Source organism: Cetorhinus maximus, chromosome 32 (genome assembly GCF_964194155.1).
Source record: "Cetorhinus maximus chromosome 32, sCetMax3.hap1.1, whole genome shotgun sequence".
In the NCBI taxonomy this organism is placed as follows: Eukaryota; Metazoa; Chordata; class Chondrichthyes; order Lamniformes; family Cetorhinidae; genus Cetorhinus; species Cetorhinus maximus.
In genome coordinates this window covers 17,909,400-17,926,848 of record NC_135910.1, presented here as the reverse complement: position 1 = coordinate 17,926,848, position 17,449 = coordinate 17,909,400, and the positions used below count along the sequence as shown (strand labels likewise).

At 50.1% G+C, this 17,449-nt stretch overlaps 1 protein-coding gene across 1 annotated transcript in view; it reads left to right on the top strand.

Annotated features, from left to right (window-relative positions):
• Positions 1 to 17,449, top strand: part of LOC144671305 (uncharacterized) — a 164,842-nt gene that overhangs the window by 113,975 nt on the left and 33,418 nt on the right. The window contains exons 12-15 of the mRNA XM_078533116.1: positions 8,512 to 8,545; positions 9,818 to 9,919; positions 11,379 to 11,480; positions 17,282 to 17,326. Of these exons, the coding sequence (XP_078389242.1) occupies positions 8,512 to 8,545; positions 9,818 to 9,919; positions 11,379 to 11,480; positions 17,282 to 17,326 (283 nt within the window). The remainder of the gene's footprint in view (positions 1 to 8,511; positions 8,546 to 9,817; positions 9,920 to 11,378; positions 11,481 to 17,281; positions 17,327 to 17,449) is intronic.

Sequence of the window (17,449 nt, the reverse complement as noted above, 5' to 3'; positions counted from 1 at the left end):
AGATTCCTTTGGAATATTATTGGAAGTGGGATAGGGGTGGGTTCTCTCTGCCCAATAACTACTTCAAGCAACATCACAAAAACTGATGATCCGGCCATTTATCACATTGAGGTTTGTGCTGCTGCATTTGCAATGTGACAACCACATTGGCCACACTTCAGCAGCACTTAACTGGCTGTGACGCACTTTGGGACATCGGGTGAATGTGAAAGGCGCTATATAAATGCAAGTTCTTTCCCTCTTCCTGTCTTGGTCTTTGCACAGAATTGAACCAGTCAACAGGCAGGTCACAGGATTGATCCCAGAGCTCAGACCGGCCTCTCTTCCCCTTGGGAGGGAGGGAGGGAGGGGGGGAGGGAAAGAAACAGGGGTCACATGGAATGGGTTCCCTGAGTCCGGAGAGGGCAGCCTGTGGCTGTGCCGCTTGTCCACAGTGATGAATCGGTGCCCCTGGGCAAGGTGGGCCAATAGGTGTTGATGATAATACTATCAGTGGGTGTGACGTCACCACATTGCCCTCTCCACAGGCCCGAGCACCTCACAAGAGACCACATTACAATGTCGATGATGACACGACGTTTGCCGGCTGGGGGCTGGGATGTACTATTGAATCCACCAGCAGAGGGCAGCAGGATGACACAGGACCCCAAAGCCTGAAGGCAAAAAACTGACATTTCTATTTCCTTTCACAACCTTACACAACCTTATACAACCTTACACCACCTTACACCACCTTACACCACCTTACACAACCTTACACCACCTTACACCACCTTACACCACCTTACACCACCTTACACCACCTTACACCACCTTACACCACCTTACACAACCTTACACAACCTTCACAACCTTCACAACCTTACACAACCTTCACAACCTTACACCACCTAACACCACCTAACACCACCTTACACAACCTTCACAACCTTACACAACCTTACACAACCTTACACCACCTTACACCACCTTACACCACCTTACACCACCTAACACCACCTAACACCACCTAACACCACCTAACACCACCTAACACCACCTAACACCACCTTACACCACCTTACACCACCTTACACCACTCCGATGTGTTTCACAGTCAATGAAGTGTAGTTGCTGCTTTAATGTAGGAACTGTGGTGACAAATTTGTGCACAGCCAAGATGGTACAAATTGCAATGTGATAATGACCCAGATTGTCTGTTCACAGAGATGTTATTTCAGGGATGATTATTCTCCAGGGCACCAGGGACAACTCCCCCGCCCTCCTCCGAAATAGAGACCATGAAATCTTTAATATCCACCTGAGAGGGCAGATAGGGTAACGGTTTCACATCTGATCCGAAAGATGGCCCTTCTGACAGTGCGGCACTCCCTCAGTACTGACCCTACGACAGTGTGGCGCTCCCTCACTACTGACCCTCTGACAGTGCAACTCTCCCTCGGTACTTTCCCTCTGACAGTGCTGCGCTCCCTCAGTACTGACCCTCCGACAGTGCGGCATTCCCTCACTACTGACCCTCCGACAGTGCGGCACTCCCTCAGTACTGACCCTCCGACAGTGCAACTCTCCCTCGGTACTGACCCTCTGACAGTGCTGCACTCCCTCAGTACTGACCCTCCGACAGTGCGGCATTCCCTCACTACTGACCCTCCGACAGTGCGGCACTCCCTCAGTACTGACCCTCCGACAGTGCGGCATTCCCTCACTACTGACCCTCCGACAGTGCGGCACTCCCTCAGTACTGACCCTCCGACAGTGCGGCACTCCCTCACTACTGACCCTCCAACAGTGCGGCACTCCCTCAGTACTGACCCCCTGACAGTGCAGCACTCCCTCAGTACTGACCCCCTGACAGTGCAGCACTCCCTCAGTACTGACCCTCCGACAGTGCAGCACTCCCTCGGACTCCCTCAGTACTGACCCCCTGATAGTGCGGCACTCCCTCAGTACTGACCCTCCGGCACCCCCTCAGTACTGACCCTCCGGCACCCCCTCAGTACTGACCCTCCGGCACCCCCTCAGTACTGACCCTTCGTCACTCCCTCAGTGCTGCTGTGACAGTGTCAGCCTGGACCCTGTCCTCAAGTCTCTTCTGTGGGACTTGAACCCACAACTGCCTGACTCTGAGGTGAGAGTGCTACACGGAGACATTCGAATGAATCCTTGTCACCAGGAGACGAGGGCAAATGGGAATCTGCCAAACTCTGGATTATCCCAGTTACAGATAAACCTTAAAATACTTCAATTCGCAAAAAACAGGATCGGCTTCCTCAGCAGATAGGAGAGATTCTGATTGGCTGGGACTGTTACTGAACTGAAGGAATTGGGATTTACTCTGAAAGGGCCAGACACTATATTCAGCCAAACCAACTCCTCAGAGTTTCTTTTTAGTTAGTTAGAAGTTTGTCTGGTAATAGTACTGAAGACTGGTGTTCCAGAACTTGCTGCGTCCCTAGCCAAGCTGTTCCAGTACAGCTACAACACTGGCATCAACCCAGCGATGTGGAAAATTGCCCAGGAATGTCCTGTACACAAAAAGTAGGACAAACCCAACCCGGCTAATTACCGCCCCATCAGTCTACTCTCGATCATCAGTAAAGTAATGGAAGGGATCATCAACAGCGCTATCAAACGGCACTTGCTTAGCAATAACCTGCTCACTGATGCCCAGTTTGGGTTCTGCCAGGGCTATTCTGCTCCTGACCTCATTACAGCCTTGGTTCAAACATGGACAAAAGAACTGAACTCCAGAGGTGAGGTGAGAATGACTGCCCTTGACATCAAGGCAGCATTTGACCGAGTGTGGCATCAAGGAGCCCTAGCAAAACTGGAGTCAATGGGAATCAGGGGGGAAACTCTCCGCTGGTTGGAGTCATACCTAGCACAAAGGGAGATGGTTGTGGTTGTTGGAGATTAGTCATCTCAGCTCCAGGACATCACTGCAGGAGTTCCTCAGGGTAGTGTCCTCGGCCCAACCATCTTCAGCTGCTTCATCAATGACCTTCCTTCCATCTTAAGGCCAGAAATGGGGATGTTCGCTGATGATTGCACAATGTTCAGCACCATTCGTGACTCCTCAGATACTGAAGTAGTCCATGTCCAAATGCACCAAGATCTGGACAATATCCAGGCTTGGGCTGACAAGTGGCAAGTAACATTTGCACCACACAAGTGCCAGGCAGTGACCATCTCCGACAAGAGAGAATCTAACCATCGCCCCTTGACATTCAATGGCATTACCATCACTGAATCCCCCACTATCAACATCCTGGGGGTTACCGTTGGCCAGAAACTGAACTGGACTAGCCATATAAATACTGTGGCTACAAGAGCAGGTCAGAGGCTAGGAATCCTGTGGTGAGTAACTCACCTCCTGACTCCCCAAAGCCTGTCCACCATCTACAAGGCACAAGTCAGGAATGTGATGGAATACTCCTCGCTTGCCTGGAGAGTATTCCATCACCCCCACAATGCTCAAGAAGCTCGACACCGTCCAGGTCAAAGCAGCCCCGCTTGATTAGCATCACATTCACGACCTTCAACATTCACTCCCTCCACCACCGACGCACAGTAGCAGCAGTGTGTGTACCATCTACAAGATGCACTGCAGAAACTCATCAAGGCTCCTTCGACAGCACCTTCCAAACCCACCACCACTGCCACCTAGAAGGACAAGGGCAGCAGATAGATGGGAACACCACCACCTGGAAGTTCCCCTCCAAGTCACTCACCATCCTGACTTGGAAATATATCGGCCGTTCCTTCACTGTCGCTGGGTCAAAATCCTGGAGCTCCCTCCCTAACAGCGCTGTGGGTGTACCTACACCACATGGACTGCAGCGGCTCAAGAAGGCAGCTCACCCCCACCTTCTCAAGGGGCAACTAGGGATGGGCAATAAATGCTGGGTCCAGCCAGCGAAGCCCACATCCCATGAATGAATAAAAAAAACATGAAACCGAGGTCCCTTTGCCATCCCGAGTGGATGTGAAAGATTCCTTTGGAATATTATTGGAAGTGGGATAGGGGTGGGTTCTCTCTGCCCAATAACTACTTCAAGCAACATCACAAAAACTGATGATCCGGCCATTTATCACATTGAGGTTTGTGCTGCTGCATTTGCAATGTGACAACCACATTGGCCACACTTCAGCAGCACTTAACTGGCTGTGACGCACTTTGGGACATCGGGTGAATGTGAAAGGCGCTATATAAATGCAAGTTCTTTCCCTCTTCCTGTCTTGGTCTTTGCACAGAATTGAACCAGTCAGTGGGCGGGTCACAGGATTGATCCCAGAGCTCAGACCGGCCTCTCTTCCCCTTGGGAGGGAGGGAGGGAGGGAGGGAGGGAAAGAAACAGGGGTCACATGGAATGGGTTCCCTGAGTCCGGAGAGGGCAGCCTGTGGCTGTGCCGCTTGTCCACAGTGATGAATCGGTGCCCCTGGGCAAGGTGGGCCAATAGGTGTTGATGATAATACTATCAGTGGGTGTGACGTCACCACATTGCCCTCTCCACAGGCCCGAGCACCTCACAAGAGACCACATTACAATGTCGATGATGACACGACGTTTGCCGGCTGGGGGCTGGGATGTACTATTGAATCCACCAGCAGAGGGCAGCAGGATGACACAGGACCCCAAAGCCTGAAGGCAAAAAACCGACATTTCTATTTCCTTTCACAACCTTATACAACCTTATACAACCTTACACCACCTTACACCACCTTACACAACCTTACACAACCTTACACAACCTTATACAACCTTACACCACCTTACACCACCTTACACCACCTTACACCACCTTACACCACCTTACACAACCTTACACCACCTTACACAACCTTACACCACCTTACACCACCTTACACAACCTTACACCACCTTACACCACCTTACACCACCTTACACAACCTTCACAACCTTACACCACCTTACACCACCTTACACCACCTTACACCACCTTACACCACCTTACACAACCTTACACAACCTTACACCACCTTACGCAACCTTACACCACCTTACACAACCTTACACAACCTTACACCACCTTACACCACCTTACACCACCTTACACAACCTTACACCACCTTACACAACCTTATACAACCTTACACCACCTTATACAACCTTATACAACCTTACACCACCTTACACCACCTTACACCACCTTACACAACCTTACACCACCTTACACAACCTTACACCACCTTACACCACCTTACACCACCTTACACAACCTTACACCACCTTACACCACCTTACACAACCTTACACCACCTTACACCACCTTATACCACCTTACACCACCTTACACCACCTTACACCACCTTACACCACCTTACACCACCTTACACCACCTTACACCACCTTACACAACCTTACATCACTCCGACGTGTTTCACAGTCATTGAAGTGTAGTCGCTGCTTTAATGTAGGAACCGTGGTGACAAATTTGTGCACAGCCAAGATGGTACAGATTGCAATGTGATAATGACCCAGATTGTCTGTTCACAGAGATGTTATTTCAGGGATGATTATTCTCCAGGGCACCAGGGACAACTCCCCCGCCCTCCTCCGAAATAGAGACCATGAAATCTTTAATATCCACCTGAGAGGGCAGAGAGGGTAACGGTTTCACATCTGATCCGAAAGATGGCCCTTCTGACAGTGCAGCACTCCCTCAGTACTGACCCTCTGACAGTGCGGCACTCCCTCAGTACTGACCCTCTGACAGTGCAGCACTCCCTCACTACTGACCCTCTGACAGTGCAACTCTCCCTCGGTACTGACCCTCTGACATTGCTGCACTCCCTCAGTACTGACCCTCCGACAGTGCTGCACTCCCTCAGTACTGACACTCCGACAGTGCGGCATTCCCTCACTACTGACCCTCCAACAGTGCAACTCTCCCTCGGTACTGACCCTCTGACAGTGCTGCACTCCCTCAGTACTGACCCTCCGACACTGCGGCATTCCCTCACTACTGACCCTCCGGCAGTGCGGCACTCCCTCAGTACTGACCCTCCGACAGTGCAACTCTCCCTCGGTACTGACCCTCCGACAGTGCGGCATTCCCTCACTACTGACCCTCCAACAGTGCGGCACTCCCTCAGTACTGACCCTCCGACAGTGCGGCACTCCCTCAGTACTGACCCCCTGACAGTGCAGCACTCCCTCAGTACTGACCCCCTGACAGTGCAGCACTCCCTCGGGACTGACCCTCCGACAGTGCGGCACTCCCTCGGGACTGACCCTCCGACAGTGCAGCACTCCCTCGGGACTGACCCTCCGACAGTGCGGCACTCCCTCAGTACTGACCCTCTGACAGTGCAGCACTCCCTCAGTACTGACCCCCTGACAGTGCAGCACTCCCTCGGGACTGACTCTCCGACAGTGCGGCACTCCCTCGGACTCCCTCAGTACTGACCCCCTGACAGTGCAGCACTCCCTCAGTACTGACCCTCCGGCACTCCCTCAGTGCTGCTGTGACAGTGTCAGCCTGGACCCTGTCCTCAAGTCTCTTCTGTGGGACTTGAACCCACAACTGCCTGACTCTGAGGTGAGAGTGCTACACGGAGACACTCGAATGAATCCTTGTCACCAGGAGACGAGGGCAAATGGGAATCTGCCAAACTCTGGATTATCCCAGTTACAGATAAACCTTAAAATACTTCAATTCGCAAAAAACAGGATCGGCTTCCTCAGCAGATAGGAGAGATTCTGATTGGCTGGGACTGTTACTGAACTGAAGGAATTGGGATTTACTCTGAAAGGGCCAGACACTATATTCAGCCAAACCAACTCCTCAGAGTTTCTTTTTAGTTAGTTAGAAGTTTGTCTGGTAATAGTACTGAAGACTGGTGTTCCAGAACTTGCTGTGTCCCTAGCCAAGCTGTTCCAGTACAGCTACAACACTGGCATCAACCCAGCGATGTGGAAAATTGCCCAGGAATGTCCTGTACACAAAAAGTAGGACAAACCCAACCCGGCCAATTACCGCCCCATCAGCCTACTCTCGATCATCAGTAAAGTAATGGAAGGGATCATCAACAGCGCTATCAAACGGCACTTGCTTAGCAATAACCTGCTCACTGATGCCCAGTTTGGGTTCTGCCAGGGCCACTCAGGTCGTGGCCTCACTCAGTGTGGCATCAAGGAGCCCTAGCAAAACTGGAGTCAATGGGAATCAGGGGGGAAACTCTCCACTGGTTTGAGTCATACCTAGCACAAAGGAAGATGGTTGTGGTTGTTCGAGGTCAGTCATCTCAGCTCCAGGACATCACTGCAGGAGTTCCTCAGGGTAGTGTCCTCGGCCCAACCATCTTCAGCTGCTTCATCAATGACCTTCCTTCCATCTTAAGGCCAGAAATGGGGATGTTCGCTGATGATTGCACAATGTTCAGCACCATTCGTGACTCCTCAGATACTGAAGTAGTCCATGTCCAAATGCACCAAGATCTGGACAATATCCAGGCTTGGGCTGACAAGTGGCAAGTAACATTCGTGCCACACAAGTGCCAGGCAGTGACCATCTCCGACAAGAGAGAATCTAACCATCGCCCCTTGACATTCAATGGCATTACCATCACTGAATCCCCCACCATCAACATCTTGGGGGTTATCATTGACCAGAAACTGAACTGGACTAGCCATATAAATACTGTGGCTACAAGAGCAGATCAGAGGCTAGGAATCCTGTGGTGAGTAACTCACCTCCTGACTCCCCAAAGTCTGTCCACCATCTACAAGGCACAAGTCAGGAATGTGATGGAATACTCCTCGCTTGCCTGGAGAGTATTCCATCACCCCCACAATGCTCAAGAAGCTCGACAGCGTCCAGGTCAAAGCAGCCCCGCTTGATTAGCATCACATTCACTACCTTCAACATTCACTCCCTCCACCACTGGCGCACAGTAGCAGCAGTGTGTGTACCATCTACAAGATGCACTGCAGGAATTCACCAAGGCTCCTTCGACAGCACCTTCCAAACCCACCACCACTGCCACCTAGAAGGACAAGGGCAGCAGATAGATGGGAACACCACCACCTGGAAGTTCCCCTCCAAGTCACTCACCATCCTGACTTGGAAATATATCGGCCGTTCCTTCACTGTCGCTGGGTCAAAATCCTGGAACTCCCTCCCTAACAGCACTGTGGATGTACCTACACCACACGGGCTGCAGCGGTTCAAGAAGGCAGCTCACCACCACCTTCTCAAGGGCAACTAGGGATGGGCAATAAATACTGGCCCAGCCAATGAAGCCCACATCCCGTGAATGAATAAAACTAAAATTTTGGATTCCTTAGGGAATCCATTGCCTGATGATGCCATCACTGAAAACCTGGAATGTTCTGATGTTAGCAGAGGCTGTGCCTTGTCCGGGAGTGTTGTGAGCTCGAGGAGTTCTCTGTCTGTGTTGAGTTGGTGTTGTTGGTTAGCTGTGTGCTCTCTGCTTTGACCGACCCTGTCCCAGTATTGACCGATTTCTCTTATTTATGTTCACAGGCAAAGCAGGTCCTGCTGGAAAACCACTCTCACCGTGAGTAACTCCATCCCTATATCCTGTGTGGTGTAACAGTTTCTACCCTTTCCCACAAGACTTCAGTGTCTCACTTGGAGCAGCTGTGGGTCAGAAGGACATGGATTCAATCCCCACTCCAGACAGCTGGGAACAAAATCTAGGCCTTCGGTGCAGTACTCGCTGAGTGTGGAGAGTTAGTACTGAGGGAGTGCTGCACTGTCAGAGGGTCAGTACTGAGGGAGTGCTGCACTGTCAGAGGGTCAGTACTGAGGGAGTGCTGCACTGTCAGAGGGTCAGTACTGAGGGAGTGCTGCACTGTCAGAGGGTCAGTACTGAGGGAGTGCTGCACTGTCAGAGGGTCAGTACTGAGGGAGTGCTGCACTGTCAGAGGGTCAGTACTGAGGGAGTGCTGCACTGTCAGAGGGTCAGTACTGAGGGAGTGCTGCACTGTCAGAGGGTCAGTACTGAGGGAGTGCTGCACTGTCAGAGGGTCAGTACTGAGGGAGTGCTGCACTGTCAGAGGGTCAGTACTGAGGGAGTGCTGCACTGTCAGAGGGTCAGTACTGAGGGAGTGCTGCACTGTCAGAGGGTCAGTACTGAGGGAGTGCTGCACTGTCAGAGGGTCAGTACTGAGGGAGTGCTGCACTGTCAGAGAGTTAGTACTGAGGGAGTGCTGAGTTGACGGAGGGTCAGTACTGAGGGAGTGCTGCACTGTCGGAAAGTCAGTGCTGAGGGAGCGCTGAGTTGTCGGAGGGTCAGTACTGAGGGAGTGCTGCACTGTCGGAGGGTCAGTGCTGAGGGAGTGCTGCACTGTCAGAGGGTCAGTACTGAGGGAGTGCTGCACTGTCAGAGAGTTAGTACTGAGGGAGTGCTGAGTTGACGGAGGGTCAGTACTGAGGGAGTGCTGCACTGTCGGAAAGTCAGTGCTGAGGGAGCGCTGAGTTGTCGGAGGGTCAGTACTGAGGGAGTGCTGCACTGTCGGAGGGTCAGTGCTGAGGGAGTGCTGCACTGTCAGAGGGTCAGTACTGAGGGAGTGCTGCACTGTCGGAGGGTCAGTACTGAGGGAGTGCTGCACTGTCAGAGGGTCAGTACTGAGGGAGTGCTGCACTGTCGGAAGGTCAGTACTGAGGGAGTGCTGCACTGTCAGAGGGTCAGTACTGAGGGAGTGCTGCACTGTCAGAGGGTCAGTACTGAGGGAGTGCTGCGTTGTCAGACACGCTTACTATCGACTGCCTTTGAACTTCACTGATGTTTTCTTTGGTAACCACAGGAATGTAACTTTTTTTCTAGACGCATCTGAGATTCCGTTCAGCCCAGAATCGTTGATGAATGTTTCCCCCTCTCCCCGTTTAGACGAATCTCGGGGGTACCAGCGAGGCCGCAGACAGTCCGGTGAGTTTCCAGACACTCTACCCAATGCCATTTTCACTGTCATGTTGGACAATTCGTTCCAGTTTTGTCAAACATTGAACTGTTATCAAATTGTCCTCTGAGACCACAGAACTTGAGTATTTCTGAAAAAACTGACATGCTTTTTCAGGTTTTCACTTTGCACAGAACAGGACAGGCTCAAGAATGCCAAATTTCAAAGGGAACAACAATTTATACTGCATGAGGGAAGGGTGCTGATTGGTTGGCAAGTGGACCCCGATTGGTTGAGATGTTGCCGTGGGGAATGGGCCAGGGAACAGCTGTCTCCCATCCTTTGTTTAATTGAAAAGACTGCAATGCCTGGATATGTTCTCTCTGTTTACATAGGGCAGATACTGTGTATGAACATATGTAGCTTCTAGCAGGTATAAATGAGCCACATTGTGGGCCCAACTGATAATCTTAAATTGGTTGTTAGTGTGGTTCTCAGCACACTCGGGAGTGTTCAGTCAGTGCTGACAACAACCAGATCAGCAATGATCTTACCGAATGGTGGGGCAGGCTCGAGGGGCCAAATGGCCTACTTCTGCCCCTAAATCCCATGTTCCTATGTACCCACGTCATGGACAGCAGCGGTTCAAGAACCTGGCAGCTCATCACCAGCACCTTCTCGAGGGCAATTAGGGATGGGCAACAAATGCTGGCCCAGCCAGCGAAGCCCACATCCCCAGAAAGAATAAATGTTAAGAGAATGTGTTGGTAGGGGTGAAATGCAAGCGGGTGAGAGGAGGCCTGTGGCGGAGCTTAAACACCAGCATAGATCACTGAGGCTGATTGGCTGTTGTAACGATGGAATATTCTATGTCACTATCACATTGCTGTTTGTGGGATCTTGCTGTGCACCAAGTCGTCTGCTGCGTTCCCTACGTTACAACGGTGGCTGCACTTCACAAAGGACTTTGCTGTGGAGCACTTTGGAATGTCCTGAGGGTGTTCAAGGCGCTATAGAAATGCAATTCTTTCTTCGTCTTGGCTCTTTCTAATGAAATGATGGCACGAGGGTTTCACAGAGGAGAGAAGTGTGGCGGGTCATCAGCTGTGTTATACAGAGAAACACGAACCAAATCTTCTTCCTCACCACAATTCCAGGGTTTTTTCACCACATTAAGTTGTAAAATGTCTTTGTTGCACTTTTGTTACAGGCATCAGTGCTGTTGCCAACTCTCCAGGATTGCCCTGGAGTTTCTCAATCTCCAACATTGACTTGCTCACAGGAATCAAAAATCACAGGGGGAATAAAAACCACTTGGTTCATTTGTTATAAAAAACAAATATTGAGGGATGGTGGGGGTGAAAAAGACTCCTTGACTGCATGGAGGTGGGAAATCATGAGATGAAAACTTCAGGAATACACCCGAGTGGAGTTGGCAACTTGGAAATAAGGACATGTTCTCAATTCTGTTTCTCCTTCTCGTTCCAGAGCCTCCAGAGTTCATATACACCCCAGAAAGGGCCAAGAAAATATTTCCCCTGCTAAACACAGAGACTCCATTAACACTGCGAAGGGGGAGGAGACAATCTGGTGAGTTCCGATCACACGTCTCTCATGGACCTTCTGTCTCTGGGTGCGACAGTCTCGATCTGAGTTTGGTTAGGAGGTTAGCTCCGTGCCCCATCAGCGGACCCAGAGCCAGAGCCAGGCCCAGAGCCAGATCCAGAGCCAGACCCAGGCCCAGAGCCAGACCCAGGCCCAGAGCCAGACCCAGACCCAGACCCAGACCCAGACCCAGACCCAGAGCCAGACCCAGAGCCAGAGCCAGGCCCAGTGCCAGAGCCAGAGCCAGACCCAGACCCAGAGCCTGACCCAGAGCCAGGCCCAGACCCAGAGCCAGAGCCTGAGCCTGAGCTGATGCTAACGCTCCTTCTCGTGAGTTTCATTGCTGGGTATTGATCTGCCTGTTTAACCGTGTTGTGCAGACCTGACTTATTTTGTATTTATTCACGGGATGTGGGCGTCACTGGCTGGGTCAGCATTTATTGACCATCCCTAATTGCCCCTTGAGAAGGTGGTGGTGAGCTGCCTTCTTGAACCGCTGCAGCCTGTGTGGTGTAGATACACCCACAGTGCTGTTAGGGAGGGAGTTCCAGGATTTTGACCCAGCGACAGTGAAGGAACGGCCGATATATTTCCAAGTCAGGATGGTGAGAGGCTTGGAGGGGAACTTGCAGGTGGTGGTGCTCCCATCTATCTGCTGCCCTTGTCCTTCTAGATGGTAGAGGTTGTGGGTTTGGAAGGTGCTGTCGAAGGAGCCTTGGTGAATTCCTGTAGTGCATCTTGTAGATGGTACACACACTGCTGCTACTGTGCGTCGGTGGTGGAGGGGATGGATGTTGAAGGTGGTGGATGGGGTGCCAATCAAGCGGGGCTGCTTTGTCCTGGATGGTGTCCAGCTTCTTGAGTGTTGTGGGAGCTGCACTCATCCAGGCAAGTGGAGAGTATTCCATCACACTCCTGACTTGTGCCTTGTAGATGGCGGACAGGCTTTGGGGATTCAGGAGGTGAGTTACTCGCTGCAGGATTCCCAGCCTCTGACCTGCTCTTCACAAAATTGTTACAGTGCAGAAGGAGGCCATTCGGCCCATCATGTCTGCACCAGCTCTCTAAATGAGCATTATGACTCAGTGCCATTCTCCTGCTTTTTCCCCTTGACCATGCACATTGTTTCTATTTAAATAATCCTTGTGAATGCCTCGATTGAACCTGCCTCTACCACACTTCCATGCAGTGCATTCCAGACCCGAACAACTAGCTGTGTGAAAAAGCTTTTTCTCACATCACATTTGCTTCTTTTGCAAATCACTTTAAATCTGTGCCCCCTCATTCTCGATCCTTTTACGAGTGGGAACAGCTTCTCCCTATCTACTCTATCCAGCCCCTTCATGATTTTGAACATCTCTATCAAATCTCCTCTTAGCCTTCTTCTCTCCAAGGAGAACAGTCCCAACCTCTCCAATCTATCGTCATAACTCGCGTTTCTCATCCCTGGAACCATTCTTGTAAACCTCTTCTGCACTTCTCCAATGTGTTCACACCCTTCCTATAGTGTGGCACCCAGAACTGTACACAATACTCCAGCTGAGGTCTAACTAGTGTCCTATACAACTTCAGCATAATCTCCTTGCTCTTGTACCCTATGCCCCTTTAATAAAGCTTAGGATACCGTATGCTTTATTAACTGCTCTCTCCACCTGTCCTGCCACCTTTAATGGCTTATGCACAAAAACACCCAGGTCCCTCTGCTCCCGCACACCCTTTAGAATTGTACCCCTTATTTTATATTGTCTCTCCATGTTCTTCCTACAAAATGAATCACCCCCCACTTCTCCGCATTGAACTTCATCTGCCACCTATTAGCCCAGTTCACCAACTTGTCCATGTTCTTTTGAAGTCCTACACTGTCCTCACAGTTTCGAAGGTTTCTATCATCTGCAAACTTTGAAATTATCCCCTGCACACCAAGATCTAGATCATTAATATATATCAGGAAAGGTAAGGGTCCAAATATCCTTGGGGAACTCCATTACAAACCATCCTCCAGCCCGAAAAATACCCATTAACCATTACTCGGCATTTCCTATTAGCCAATTTTGTATCCACATTGCTATGCCCCCTTTATCCCATGAGCTATAACTTCTCTCACAAGTCTGTTGTGTGGCATTGTATCAAGTGCCTTTTGAAAGTCCATGTACACCACATCAACAGCATTACCCTCATCGACCCTCTCTGTTACCTCTTCAAAAAACTCCAGCAAGTTAGTTAGACACGATTTTGCCTTTAGGAAGAGCCAGCATGGTTTTCTAATCAACCCACATTTTTCCACTTGACTATTAATTCTAGCCAAAATAATTGTTTCTAGAAGCTTCCGACCACCAAAGTTAAACTGACTGGTCTACAATGGCTGGGCTTATCCATACAGTCCTTTTTTGAACAAGGGTGTAATCTTTGCAATTCTCCGGTCCTCTGGCACCTCCCCTGAGTCTGGGGAAGACTGAAAGATTATGGCCAGCACCCCTGCAATTTCCACTCTCACTTCCTTCAATCTCCTCGGAATTTATTTTTTTGCATCACCACCCCCACTACAGCCAGCACGTCAGACCCTTCCCACTTCACTCCTCCATGCCCTCAACACCACCCTCTCTCCACTCTGGATCCCTCTCCCAACCCTCCATGTCCCTGATCCCACTCCACAATCCCCTTCGCCACTTACTTGGCCTTCCCAGTCTCGAACCTGCATGGTACCATTCTCCTGCTCCCCTCCCTATTTACACGGCTGGCTCCTGGTCACTGTTAACCCTCAGGATGTTGACAGTCGGGGAATTCAGCGATGGTAATATCGTCGAACGTCATGGGGAGGAGCTTGAATATTGTCCAGGCCTTGCTGCATTTGGACATGGGCTGCTTCAGTATCTGAGGAGTCGAGAATGGTGCTGAACATTGTGCAATCATCAGCGAACATCCCCATTTCTGACCTTATGATGGAAGGAAGGTCATTGATGGAGCAGCTGAAGATGGTTGGGCCGAGGACACTACCCTGAGGAACTCCTGCAGTGATGTCCTGGAGTTGAGATGACTGACCTCCAACAACCAGAACCATCTTCCTTTTTGACTTTCTCAAATGCAGGTTGTACACAGCCTTTTTCCACCCCTGTCACTGAGAAACAGCAACCCCCAGTTAGTTAATCGTACTCAGGCCTAGCCCAGGGGGTAGCAGCAACAACCACCTGAGTACAACCAGGCTGTTTCCCCAGGCTGGAAGGTCTAGAACTAGGTCACAGTCTCAGGATAAAGGGACACCCATTTCAGACTGAAACGAGGAGAGATTTCTTCACTCAGAGGGTTGTGGATCTTCAGAATTCTCGACCCCAAAGAGCTCGGTTGTTGAGTATATTCAAGGCTTAGATCGATAGATTTCAAGATTGTGATTGGGTGGGAAAGTGTAATTAAGTTGAGGATCAGTCATAATCTTATTAAATAGCAGGGCGGGCTCAATGGGCTGAATGGCCTACTCCTGCTCCCATTTCTTTTGTTCTTAGGTTGTTGCATTTGTATAGCCCCTTTAACATAGTAAACATCCCAAGCTGCTTCACAGCAGCTTTATCAAATGAAATTTGACAGTGAACCACGTAAGGAGATATTAGGCTAGGTGACCAAAAGCTTTGCCAAAGAGATCGGTTTTAACGAATGTCTTAAATGAGCAGAGAGGCGGAGAAGTTTCGGGAAGGAGTTCCAGAACTTAGGGCCCAGGCAGTTGAAGGCACGGCCACCAATGGTGGAGCGATTAAGATCTGGATACGCCAGAGTTAGAGGCCCAATGAGATCTCAGAGGGATGTGGGGCTGGAGGAGGTTACAGGGACAGGAGGGGGTGATACCTAGGAAGGCCTTTTGAAAACAAGGATGCAAGTTCCAGAATCGTGACCTTGCTGGACTGGGAGCTAGTGTGGGTCAGTGTGGGTCAGCGAGACCCCAGGGTGCTGAGTTAATGGGACTTGGTGCGAGAGAGAATGGGTAGCAACCTCACATCTGAGCCTGTTTCGTACGATCTATTATTTCCTGTCATGGTACCTGACTGAGAGCGTGGATTTTGGATGGAGACAGAACTTGTGTGTGACGTACAAAAATAAGGAAGTTGTACAAATCCTTTATGGCTAGGCCTCAGGTGGATTGTGTCCAACTCTGGGCGCACTTTAGGAAGGATGTCCAGGCCTTGGAGAGGGGGTGGAAGAGATTTACCCAGGACGGGGCCAGGGATGAGGGACTTAAGTTAATATGGAGGGACTGGAGAAGCTGGGATTGTTCTCCTTAGAGCTGAGAAGGTTAAGGGGAGATTAAATAGGGATGTTTAACAGAGCGAATAAAGAGGAATTGTTTCCGGTGGCAGGAGGGTCGGTAACCAGAGCGACACAGATTGAGGAGAATTGACAAAAGAACCAGAGGGGCAGATGGACTCAGCGAGTTGTTGTGATCTGGAAGGCGCTGCCTGACAGGGCGTTGGAAGCAGATTCAATAATAACTTTCAAAAGGGGGAATTGGAGAAATACTCAAAGGGAAAACAGTTGCAAGACTGTGTGGAAAGAGGGGGGGGGAAGAATGGGGCTAATTGGATAGCTCTTTCAAAGAGCTGGCACAAGTACGAGGGGCTGAATGGCCTCCTTGTGAGCTGCTTCGTTCTATGATCCTATGTGCTACTGTAAACTGAGTTGCCAACGCTGGTTGTGTTTCATTGGGTGCGGTGATGTGGAGGTTGCGGTGCTGGGCCCATCACCAAGAGTTTGAGGCTTCGGCCTGGGGAGCTGAGAGCCTGAATTTTGAAGAGTTGTCATGTTTCGGGTTTTTAGTGGGCCTCGGGTGATTGGGATACAGCGGGGCAGAAAAGCTTTGCAATGAAGTTGCCTTTATAACAGTCCTGATTCAAACATGGTAATTTCTCATCACAGACCCATCCTGGGGAATTGCTGCTTGTTATCACCGCTGGTTGGAATGGTTTTCTGATGATTAGTTTAGTGATGTGGACCTCGGGAAGCTCTGTGCAGCAATCAAGTTGCATATTCATCATAACAAAAAGGGAAAGCAATTGTTCTTTTTTCCCCTCAAAGTGATTTTAATGTCGTCAAGATTATTTAGTCAGTCAGTCAGGCAGTCAGGCGTTTAATTGAAGACAGCACATAGCATTCATAACATTTCAGAAAAACGCTTGCAGCCAATCAACATTCTCACACGAAACCGGTTCAGTTTTACAGAAATAAAATTATTTGTCGTGGAATTTGATTATTGGCCTTCAGTTCAGATGAAAGGGCACAGACCTGAAACATTACCGTTGTTTCTCTCTCCACAGCACTTTCTGTTTTTATTTCCGATTTCCAACAAATGCAGTATTTTGCTTCTGTATTACATTTCACAAGGTGTGTCTCCCACATTCTATCCACTGTAAACTCCACCTCATCCAAGTCTCTGCAGCCCAAGACCTCCCTCGCACTAAGCCCCGTTCACCCACCCTCTCTATACTACATTGGCTCCCAGTGAAGCAACACTTCGATGTTAAAATTCTTATTTAAATTCCTCCATGGCATCCCCCCCCTCCCTATCTCTGTAATCTCCTCGACCCACACAGCCCTCTTGAGATCTCTGTGCTCCTCCAATTCTGGCCTCTCTTGTCCCCCAGGCTTCTCCTGCTGACCAGATGATATCTTGACCTTCCTAACCATCACTCATCACGACCCCGCAGAGCTCTGTGCACGGTGAAGGACAGAGGGTATTACTGAACCCACGAGGGTCAAACTGTTCATAAAGCAAATGAGCTAAAATGACTTTCTTATCATTTCAGAACCGAGCAAACAGATCCAGGCAGTGATTGAGCAGAGCGGTATGTGTTCCCCATTGACCAGGTTTCTTCAATCATCAGCATTGTTTACTTGAGCCTAGTCCTTTGTGTGTGCTTGTATGTGTGTGGGTTGTGTTAATAAGGCACATTCCACTTTGCAAAAGCATGTAC